The following is an 11822-nucleotide window of genomic DNA, read 5'->3' on the forward strand; positions in this document are numbered from 1 at the left end:
TATTAATTCTGATTTAAATTTTTGGTAGAATTCCCCTAGGAAGCCATTTGGCACTGGGCTCTTGTTTGTTGGGGGATTTTTTGATTATTGCTTCAGTTTCCTTGCTGGTTATGGGCCTTCTCTGGTTTTCTATTTCTCCTTGGTTCAGTTTTGGTAGTTTATACATCTCTAGGAATGCATGCATTTCTTCCAGATTGTCTCATTTGTTGGCATACAATTGCTCATAACATGTTCTTATAATTGTTTGTGTTTCTTTGGTGCTGGTTTTGATCTTTCCTCTTTCATTCATGATTTTATTTATGTGGGTCCTTTCTCTCTTCTTTTGGAGAAGTCCTGCCAGGGGTGTATCAATCTTATTAATTCTTTTAAAGAACAAGCTGCTAGTTTCTTTGATCTGTTCTACCTGTTCTTTTGGTTTCTGTAACATTGATTTCTGCTCTGATCTTTATTATTTCTCTTCTCTTGCTTGCTTTAGGCTTTATTTGCTGTTCTTTCTCCAGCTCCCTTAGGTCTAGGGTTAGGTTGTGTATTTGCGACTTTCTTGTTTCTTGAGAAAGGCTTGTGTGGCTATGTACTTGCTGCTTAGGACCACCTTTGCTGCATCCCAAAGGTTTTGAATAGTTGAGTTTTCATTTTCATTTGTTTCCATGATTTTTAAAAATTCTTCTTGAATTTGCTGGTTGACCCTTTCATTCTTTAGTAGGATGCTCTTTAGCCTCCATGTATTTGAGTTCTTTCCAACTTTCCTCTTGTGATTGAGTTCCATTTTCAAAGCATTATAGTCTGAAAATATGCAGGGAATGATCCCGATCTTTTGGTACCAGTTGAGACCGCATTTGTGACCCAGAATGTGATCTTTTCTTGAGAATGTTCCATGTGCAGTAGAGAAGAATGTGTATTCTATTGTTTGGGGATGGAATGTTCTAAATATGTCTGTGAAGTCCATTTGGTCCAGTGTTTCATTTAAAACCCTTATTTCCGGGGCGCATGGGTGGCTCAGTGGGTTAAAGCCTCTGCCTTCGGCTCAGGTCATGATCCCAGGGTCCTGGGATCAAGCCCCGCATCAGGCTCTCTGCTCAGCAGGGACCCTGCTTCCTCCTCTCTCTCTGCCTGCCTCTATGCCTACTTGTGATCTCTGTCTGTCAAATAAATAAATAAAATCTTTGAAAAAAAACCAAAAACCCTTATTTCCTTGTTGATTTTTTTGCTTAGATGATCTGTCCATTTCACTGAGGGGGGTGTTAAAGTCCCCTACTATTATTGTATTATTGTTGATGTGTTTCTTTGATTTTGTTATTCATTGGCTTATATAATTGACTGATCCCATGTTAGGGGCAAAAATATTTACAACTGTTAGATCTTCTTGTTGGATAGACCTTTAAGTATAAACGTGTCCTTCCTCATCTCTTATTATAGTCTTTGGTTTAAAATCTAATTTGTCTGGTATAACGATTGCCACCCCAGTTTTTTTTGTTTGTTTGTTTGGTTTTTTTTTTAATGTCTGTTAGCATGGTAAATGGTTTTCAACCCCTTCACTTTAAATCTGGAGATGTCTTTGGGTCTAAAATGAGCTTCTTGCAGACAGCATATCAATGGGTCTTTTTTTTTTTTTTTTTTTAAATCTAATCTGATACCCTGTGTCTTTTGCTTGGGGATGTAGTCCATTTACATTCAGGGTAACTATTGAAAGATATGAATTCAGTGCCCTGTACTGCTTGTAAGGTGACTGTTACTGTATATTGTCTCTATTCCTTTGTGATCTATGTTGCTTTTTGGTTCTCATTTTGCTTAGAGGGCCACTTTCAATATTTCTTGTAGGACTGGTTTGGTGATTGCAAATTCTTTTAGTTTCTCTTTGTCCTGGAAGCTTTTTATCTCTCCTTCTATTTTCAATGACAGCCTAGCTGGATAAAGTAGTCTTGACTGCAATTTTATTACCCTTCATTCATAGCGTTTTTAAGTTTGGCCTGATTAAAGCTTGTTTCCACCCTTAGAGATTCTGTATTGTCATTTATGCTTTTTTCAAGGCTATTAATTTTATAATTGCTATCCTGAATTCCATCTCTGTCATCTTATTTAGATCCATTTTGATTAGATCTGTGGTAGAGAACATTGCCTTTTGTTCTTTCCTTTGTTGTGAATTCATCCTTCTAGTCATTCTACCCAGGGAATGATGGGTGAGTGAATGAACAGAGGCTAAAATATCAACCGTGACCCAAGCAGAATGCACCGTAGAAAAAATCCGAAGTTGTCAGAAGCCACCACAGAAAAGCAAAATGAAATAGAACAATAACAAAAGAGAGGAAGAGAGACTATAATCTCACAGGGTGGACAAAGCAGGGAGATCCACTTGTTTTTGATTGAATTTTGGTCTGCGTGTTAGAAGACACTACATCCCAATATTGCAAAGAAAGCAAAATGAAGCATATATCTATAAAATGTAGTTGTGAAAAAAATAAAGGTTAAAAAGTGACTTAAAAACATAAGTTGATAAAATAAGAATCTAGTCAAAATGGGAAAGGGGTTAAAAAAAAGAAAGAAATGGAAAATATTAGACTGAAGAATAAATGACTCATGAGAAAACACCTGGAGCTCAATATACTGTCTTCCTCTCATGCTCGAGTTTTACAGTCTTTGGGATCTATTAGCTTGTCTTTCACATGTTCTTCCAGTCCATCTTCTAGGATAGGGGCCTGCTGTGCTGCTTCTCAGATGTCTTCCTGGGAAGAGTTGCCTCACCCCTTGTCAGGGGCATGAGCTTACTGTAAGCTGGTTGTCTGTGTGGCTTTTGTTCCCTGGAACCTTTCTCTACCACTTCAGAGGGTCAGAGCAAAAGTGGCCATGCCCAGATCTCTGGCCCCGAGCTGCAAGTTTGTGGTCTCCCCTCTTCAATAAACCCTCCAGGTCAAACAGTGACCACGTCTGTGTGCACCAAAGTTTACAGGCTCCCATGGTTCTTTTCCTACAGTCTTCCCCAGGGGAGTCCTGGAACCCAGGAGCATCACTGAACTTTGTTTGTGTCTTTGGGATTGTAAGCATTGGTGGGCTCCCACATGCACCCTTGCTCTGCAGCCATTTCAAACCTCCCAGGGGATGGTAAACAGCCTGCAAATTTCAGCCCTTTACAGGGTGCTTAGGCAAAGAGTGGTCTCCTGACTGGCCCATCTCCTGCTTTATGACAGCCAGGCCTGAGAATCCCTCCTGGGATCACTGACCATAACCAGTTTCCCTGCTCTGCTGCCTGGGCCCTCTATCTATTCAGGCACCCAGGTTCTTTCTGTGTCTTCTGGGATCCTGACACCACAATGACCCACCTATAACGCTGCCCTTTCCATCCCCTGAGCCTCTTTCAGAAAGGGTTATCTCTCACTGGAGCAGATTTCTAAGGGTTCTGATTTTGCAATCCAGTGTTGTATCACTTTCCAGTAGCCAGCTTATTGAGGCTCCTACCCGCTCCAATTGTCTTCTATTTCTCCACAGATTCATGACTCCACACCTCCTGCCTTGCAAAAAGCAGTTGCTTTTCTGCTGGTAGAGTTCCAGATGTATTTTCTTACATTTCAGGCTGAATTTGAGGGTGTTTAGAATGATTTGCTAGATATCCAGCTGAATTTAAGTGACAAGATGAAACAAGGTCCCTTACTCCTGCACCATCTTGCCTCTCTCTCCGCTGTTATGTTTAGAGTTCCTTTTACCATGTGAGGTCACAGTCACTGAATCTGGAGGTTAGGATGTGCACACTTTGGGAGACCATTATTCTGCTATGACATGTCTAATTTTATTTATTTTTGCCTTCTCTCACAGCTGTGCCTTGAGAGACATCCACAAAGAGGAGAAGTCATCTATTTGGGCCACCAGGTTATCTGAGGAATCTAGACGAGAGATCATCTGACCTCTGTTGTTGGTATAGGAGCCCCACTATCAGTCATCTCCCTTCTACTCCTTTCCTTGCCCCTATCTTATTTGTCTCTTCTCATTTAGAGTCCATCAGGCTACAGATGGTCCTGTCTGTGCATCCACAAAGGGAGAGAGCCCCTACCAACTTCTACTGGGGACCCTTAGACTTCTGTGGATGAAACCCTGACTGCTGTTCTTCATCAAGGCCCTCAACCAGTAAGAAGCAGTTAGACCAGTCATCGCCCCCATTCCCTTCTGGCAGTTAGGGTCACTTCTTCAGAGAGAAGAATGTTAGGATTTGATTGGACAGTTAGGCAGTCAGGGCCAGAGTCCCCAACAAGAAAATATGGAGTCGGGACAGTTAAAATAAAATAGCATTGACATCCTGTTCTGCCACTTAGGTAGGACCACACTGACATTCTTCTTTGTGGCCTTTGTAGAAATGACTTCTGCAAAACATCCTAAAATAAGACAACCACAAAACATTTGTCAATATCATGGACAAGGGGCAGCTAAGACCTATGCCCCTGGATGTCAGAAAAAAAAAAAGAAAGACCAGCAGCACATGGACATGAACCTCATAGGTAGATATGTGACCACAGCCCTGATTGGCATTACTCAGCACACCCTTGTGCTTGCTTAAGAGAGTTCCACAAAAGAGCTCATAAACCCCCTAAACTTGAAACTCCAGGGCCAACCCACTCGGGTCCCCTCCCTCTCCAGGAGCTTTGTACTCTGGTTCTGTAAGCTTTGCCTTTGCTGCCCACAACTCTTCATCTGGGCTACTTTTTCATTCTTCAGAGTGGCATGAGCAAGAACCATGGGCACTAAGGTGACACAAATCCCATAACACCACGATGGTGAACATTCAAGATCATGAAGGAATCTATAGATTTATCAAAGATTGTAGGTTTAAACATGGACTAGACAATCATTTGGCAGTGCTGTTATTTCACTCAACAAGCTTTCAGTGAGGACTAAAGCTGGACTAGCTTCTAAGACCATGTAAAACCAATGTACTTTGTTTTTCCAGTCATAGACACATGAATGACAGTGATATGATGTATAATGCGATGTTCGATATATTCATATCTGTGTTTGTGTAACTGAGAAAATCTAAACAAGTGTATTTCTTGAGAAAAAATAATAAAGAATAATGAGAAAGTGAAGGGTCAATATATTGACACCCTTGTTAAGAAACCTGGAAAGAACCTCTGATGGCCTCTATCCAACTCCTTATCTTTCTCTTCCTTTTGGTGGTGACATTGTTATAATCTGCAGTTTGATATGATTTTTAGTTGTGACTGTAATTTTGGACTGTAACTCTAACCTGACCACCCATATGTGAGTTCATAATTAACCATTTGTTTGACCCACGTTTGAACATATGTAGAGAGTTCTAGTCCTTTGTAACTTTCAGCGTTTCCTCAACACTTCTGTGTGAGAAACGTTATTTCAGTTTGTTCAACTGTAGTTTTATTCATATTGTTGTCGAGTACTCTTTTCTACAAGGAGGCCACACTTTACCCATTTTACTGTTGATGGGCATTTGGATTTTTCCAGGTTTGGCTTAATACCAACAACGCTGCTGTGGAGCTTTTGTATCTGCGTGTCTTGGGCTAGGTGACAGAGCGTTACCCTAGATAACATCGCATCGAGGAATGTGAGTGTGGGTCAGTGTCACCAGGTAATGCCACATTCTTATGAAAGCGACTGGAGCAGGTAAGGTGGCAGTAGGGTGTGTGGCCTGGGATGCAAAGCATTGACAGCTGGTTTGTCATTCCCTCCCTCTTCAGGACACCCAGAATCCAGTGTCTTTGCCGGTTCTCCCTCTGACTCTCAGGATGGAATCTAACTGGTATGGGAATAACTGAGAAAATTCAAATGTAAGAAGGTTTGTAGCAGGAAGTACTTAATCCCTTTAGGCTAAATATCATAAATGAAGCCGGAACTTACCGGTCTAAGAAACAGCTACGACCACCCAGCAGCTTCCTCCCGTTTTTCTGGAGTGATGATTTTTACCATCCTGGTAAAGGCAAAACCATTTGGAACGGAAATGCAAAGACTCGTTGACTTTAAGTAAATCATTTATGCTTTATTAAAAAGAGGTAACTTTTTAAAATTGTTTGAGGACATCATTAAAACCTATGGATATAACCTGAAGAGTGTTTTAGAGGATTTAATTTTTTTTTTTACCCTTCACCACATTAGAAGTTTGGTAGAATTTGTTTCTCCTCCTTATATTCATGCTGAAGATTAGAATGTGCCTACAAATTAGCTCTGTGATCCCATAGAAGTCAATTATGAATGATATTAAATTGAGAATTTATTGGGTCCACTGGGTAGTGTAGTCAGTTAAGTGTCCCACTCCTGGCTTCACCTGAGGTCATGATCTCAGGGTCATGAGATCCAGCCCTGCTTAGGTCTGGATGCTCTATGCAGAGTCAGCCTGAGAGTCTCTCTCCCTCTTCCTGCCCCTCCTGCTTGGGCTCTCTCTCTCTCTCTCTCTCTCTAGCCTCTTTAAACTAAATAAATAAATCTTTTTTTAAGAAATAAGAATTATATTCACATATTTACATTGAAAATGAACTGATTGCACTTGCCTATTTATATGTAAATATTTGGGCAATTGTGAGGACAAACTCTTGAGTGTTTTGAAAACCTCTGGGTTTTTCACAGATGAGACTAAGGTGCTTGGGGAGTTCTAGGCAGTTACTTGTCCACTATCAAAAATATGAAAGGATAAAAGAGACAGGTGAGGTGTCCTTTGGTATTGGCCTTGATTGTCATTCTCCCTGAGGATGGCCATCTCTGGACCACACAGTGACAGGGGCTTATTAACAGTGCGGGGCCTCTATCCCCCAGAGACGTCAGCCTGGGAAATGAATTTGGTTCTCTGTGCCAGCCAGCCACAGCCGAGTGTCACAGCACCCTCTCCTGTGCTCATACAGGGTCTCACTGTCACCAGGCAGGTCATTGTATTTGGGAACCCACCATCAGAGTTTGCACTTGCCTTCATCTCCTACCTCCTAGAGGCAAAGTGCAGATCTCTGGTACTAGGTGAAGTCATGTGAAGTCGTATGAGAAAGTGTCCTTTTGCTTAAGAAAAATACGGGTGGGGCTCCTGGGTGCCTCAGCCAGTTACAACGCATCTATGATTCCTTAGATCATGATCCCAGGGTCCTGGGGCTCAAGATCCTGGGATCCACCCAGGCATCGGGCTCCCTGCTCAGTGGGAAGGGAGGTAGAGAAATAGCTTAGAACCCCCAGAGAAGGTGAATAAAGAGGAGTGGAACGGAACTCGGTCTGTGTGTTGCTTTAAGTTAGTTTCTTTTCAGTTGTGATTGTTCAAATGAAAAAGCTGTAGAGGTTTTCATATATGGCCCATTGTCTAAAGGAATAGATAGTGGAAGTTTACCAAATAGAAGAATGAACTTTAATTGTTCATTATAGATGCTGCTAAGTCGTCCCCAGACATTTCATTCTACTGTAGTGTATTCATGTGGGAAATAATTCATGCATATGTAGTGGTAATAACATATGCCCTTTGGTAGTAGAATAATAGAGGCTGCATATGCGTAAAATTATTAGACTACAACTTCTATGCTTTCCCTTCGGTTCCTTATTATCTATGAAATTTGGCAAGTTTTGTTCTCTAGGCTTAAAACTCTTTGTCAGTATTTAGAATTTTTCAATGCTCATCTTCTCCAAAACAGCTAAAATATGTATGAACTATTAAAAATGCTATGTTGAGCCAGAAGCCTCCGGGAGCGCGCGCCTCCTCACCACGCTGCGCCGGCGTTGGGCACTCGGCGCACCGTCAGGTCCCTTCCTCTTCCTGTGCTGGTTAGCGATAGCGGCCGTGAAGACCCTGAATCCCAAGGCCGAGGTGGCTCGAGCCCAGGCGGCGCTGGCGGTGAACATCAGCACGGCCCGGGGCCTGCAGGACGTGCTGAAGACCAACTTGGGGCCTAAAGGCACCATGAAGATGCTCGTTTCAGGAGCTGGAGACATCAAGCTCACTAAAGACGGCAATGTGCTGCTTCCTGAAATGCAAATTCAGCACCCAACAGCCTCCTTAATAGCCAAAGTAGCAACAGCCCAAGATGACATAACTGGTGATGGTACCACTTCCAGTGTCCTAATCATTGGCGAGCTACTGAAGCAGGCGGACCTCTACATTTCTGAAGTTCTTCATCCCAGAATAATAACAGAAGGATTTGAAGCTGCAAAGGAAAAGGCACTTCAGTTTTTGGAACAAGTCAAAGTAAGCAAAGAAATGGACAGGGAAACGCTTATAGATGTGGCCAAAACATCTCTGCGTACTAAAGTGCATGCTGAACTTGCTGATGTCCTAACAGAGGCTGTAGTGGACTCCATTTTGGCCATTAAAAAACAAGATGAACCTATCGACCTCTTCATGGTTAAGATCATGGAGATGAAACATAAATCTGAAACTGATACAAGCTTAATCAGAGGTCTTGTTTTGGACCATGGGGCACGGCATCCTGATATGAAAAAAAGAGTGGAAGATGCATACATCCTCACATGCAATGTGTCATTAGAATATGAAAAAACAGCAGTGAATTCTGGCTTTTTTTTACAAGAGTGCAGAAGAGAGAGAGAAGCTTGTAAAGGCTGAAAGAAAATTCATTGAAGATAGAGTTAAAAAAATAATAGAATTGAAAAAGAAAGTTTGCGGTGATTCAGATAAAGGATTCGTCGTTATTAATCAAAAGGGAATTGACCCCTTTTCCTTAGATGCTCTTGCAAAAGAAGCTCTGCGTAGAGCTAAAAGGAGAAATATGGAAAGGCTGACTCTTGCTTGTGGTGGAGTGGCTCTAAATTCCTTCGATGACCTAAGTCCTGATTGTTTGGGACATGCAGGACTTGTCTATGAATGTACATTGGGAGAAGAGAAGTTCATTTATTGAGAAATGTAACAATCCTCGCTCTGTCACATTATTGATCAAAGGACCAAATAAGCACACACTCGTGCAAATCAAAGATGCAATAAGAGATGGCTTGAGGGCTGTTAAAAATGCTCTTGATGATGGCTGTCTCGTTCAGGAGCAGGTGCAGTGGAAGTGGCAATGGCAGAAGCCTAGATTAAGTACAAGCCCGGTGTAAAGGGCAGGGCCCACCTGGGAGTTCAAGCATTTGCTGATGCATTGCTCATTATTCCCAAGGTACTTGCTCAGAATTCTGGTTTTGACCTTCAGGAAACACTAGTTAAAGTCCAAGCAGAACACTCGGAATCAGGTCAACTTGTCGGTGTGGACCTGAACACAGGTGAGCCAATGGTAGCAGCCGAAGTAGGCATGTGGGATAACTATTGTGGAAAGAAACAGCTGCTTCACTCCTGCACTGTGATTGCCACCAACATTCTCCTGGTTGATGAGATCATGCGAGCTGGAATGTCTTCTCTAAAAGGCTGAATCTGAAGCTTCCTTCATGTCATCTGAATCATGAAGACTATAAAGTAATCCTAAGAATATAGCGACGGAATTTTTGTCCAAGCTTCAAATAATTTTCAAAAGCATTTTCTTTTCCCATATGAAAAAAGAACACTGACACTTAACTTCTGAAATTACAGTATTTTTAAAATTGCACTGCAGTGTACACCCATCAAGCAGGCCGTCTTTACCCAATGAGAAGGATGTTTGCTTTAGCTTCAGTGATACAAAAGTCCCATGTTAGTTAAGTATATGTTACCTACCTTGTTATTAAATGTAACTTGAAAAACAAATTGTAATGGTTTAGTAATTTCTTCTAATGGGTGTATTCTCATTTATCCACTAGTTCCCTCCACTGTTACACTTGGAAGTTTTTGCTAATACAAATACTAAAGTAACTTAAATTTTTTAAAGGATCCCTTCTTAGTAAATTCATGTGAGTGAAACTATTGGATCTTGGGACTTTTAGTGGTTTCCAAGCAGCTGTGCTTAAATGCTCCCCAGAAGAGTCGTGAACAGAAGGGCAGGGAGCTGAGTCAGCCCTGAGTGTGACGTGGGCAAAACAGGCCGTCTCACCACTGCTGCCTCCACTCCTTTCAGGCCGTGGCTGAGGGCTAGACTCTCCGCGGGCCGAGTCTTCACAGCCCCACGCCTGTGCTCGTGCTGACGAGCCCGTCCCGGATGCTCCGCTGCCCTCTTGCTCAGCGGTTACAAGATTGTGTGGTCAGTGTATCTCTGCAGCCCCCGCCCGCGAAGTCGTGTGTTGTGAAGCTTTGTGTTTGGGGTCTTGGCAGTTGCGTAAGTACGTGCGCAATAAATGTTAAGTTGAAACCTTAAAAAAAAAATGCTGTGTTGAAAATTACAACAGGGAAGTTCCATTTTGTGAATATTTTGTCAATGAGTCTCTATTTTGACATCAGTGTTAATTAGAAATGATGACATTTCATGTGAGTACATATATCAATCTGAAAAAGAAAAGGTAGGAAGAATCCTGAATATGTAAATAATTGATGAATTAAATGACAAGTTGTGTGTGTGAGAGAGAGAGAGAGAGAGAGAGATTGATTTTCAGTGAATGGTTCAGTAGGGCCTCCGAGAGAGCCCAGGTGAGCCTTTCAGTTAGTTGACTTGTGCTCTCAGAACATGGGAATCTCTTAGTCCAATAGTCAATCCAGTAAACTTTGAGATCTTGAAGAGTTTTAGTCCTCAAAGACCATGTTGCAAACCCTTGTGAGTACAGGCATTCTAGGGTATGCTGAGTCCTCATTAGCTGGCACCCCTGTGTGACAGTTTCGGGTAGCATTTTCCAAAGAAGTACCTCGTGCATCTCTGTCCATGTCAGTTTCCTACACTTCCTCACACTAGTTATGTTATCAGTGTGTTTCAGGATAATCCCCACATGTGATTTCTGCTATTTCCTGCCAGTCCTATCTGTTTCTGATCCTCTTCCTTTATGGTAGGGGTTGGTAAGCAACCTGTGTGCTATATGACATGGCATAGTTGTTGTCTGCCTTCAGAGGACCAAATTATGCCTAGAAATTGTACTATAGTTTGAGATCCTTGGGCCTAACAGGTCAATTATCCATGCTCTGAGCGTAAGGATTTCCATCACTTTGATGAAAGTCTGTTCTCCAAGTTGTCCTCGGAAACAAGGATGTCATCCATAGAGGGAATGCTTGTTTGTGTGTACGTATTTGTTTTAGGAAAGGCCTGGATGTTCCTGAAAATAGTACTGTTGAGCACCCTTTCCTGTTCTTATTGGCCATTAGTAAATCTTTTGTGAAGTTTTCATTTTTAAATAGACTTTTTATGGTATATGAGGAGGAATTCTTAGTGGTCATGATATAAGGAAAAATGTCACATTTTTATGAAGTCCTCTGAATTCTTTTAAATGCTTAGTGCACTCTGTGTCCTACCCCAAGATCGACATGTTCTAAATTTTCTTCCAAAAACTGTAATGTTAGGCTATAATCTTTCTCAAATTTCTAAATTCGATTTTTAATTCTAATAGGGTATTTACAGACTATTTTGGATGTTCTAGGTACACAGTCATATTTGTGAATAGTCACAATTACCCCTTAATTCTTATACTTTTTTAAAAAAGATTTTATTTATTTATTTGATAAACATCACAAGTAGGCAGAGAGGCAGGCAGAGAGAAAGGAAGGAAAGCAGGCTCCCCGCCGAGCAGAGAGCCTGACTTGGGGCTCGATCCCAGGACCCTGGGACCATGACCTGAGCCGAAAGCAGAGGCTTTAACCCACTGAGCCACCCAGGCGCCCCATCAATTCTTATACTTTTTGTTTCTCTTGCCTTATAACACTGGGTAGATTCTCCAATACACTGTTGAATAGAGTAGCATTGTTTGAAGATTTTAATATACCTTTCTCAATATCTGGTAGAAAAAGCAGACAAAATATTGGTAACAAATGTGACCTAACTGACATATATGGAACATTACACAGTAAG

General features: G+C 41.7%; 1 protein-coding gene across 1 annotated transcript; it reads left to right on the forward strand.

Moving 5' to 3' along the window:
• Positions 1-4462: 4462 nt before the first annotated feature.
• On the forward strand, positions 4463-8634 carry LOC123946486 (T-complex protein 1 subunit zeta-like). The gene is made up of 2 exons (XM_046011855.1): positions 4463-4481; positions 7749-8634. The coding sequence occupies exons 1-2, from the start codon at positions 4463-4465 to the stop codon at positions 8537-8539; spliced, it is 810 nt and encodes a 269-aa protein (XP_045867811.1). The 3' UTR covers positions 8540-8634.
• Positions 8635-11822: the final 3188 nt, after the last annotated feature.

This window comes from Meles meles, chromosome 7, assembly GCF_922984935.1.
Source record: "Meles meles chromosome 7, mMelMel3.1 paternal haplotype, whole genome shotgun sequence".
NCBI lineage: Eukaryota > Metazoa > Chordata > Mammalia > Carnivora > Mustelidae > Meles > Meles meles.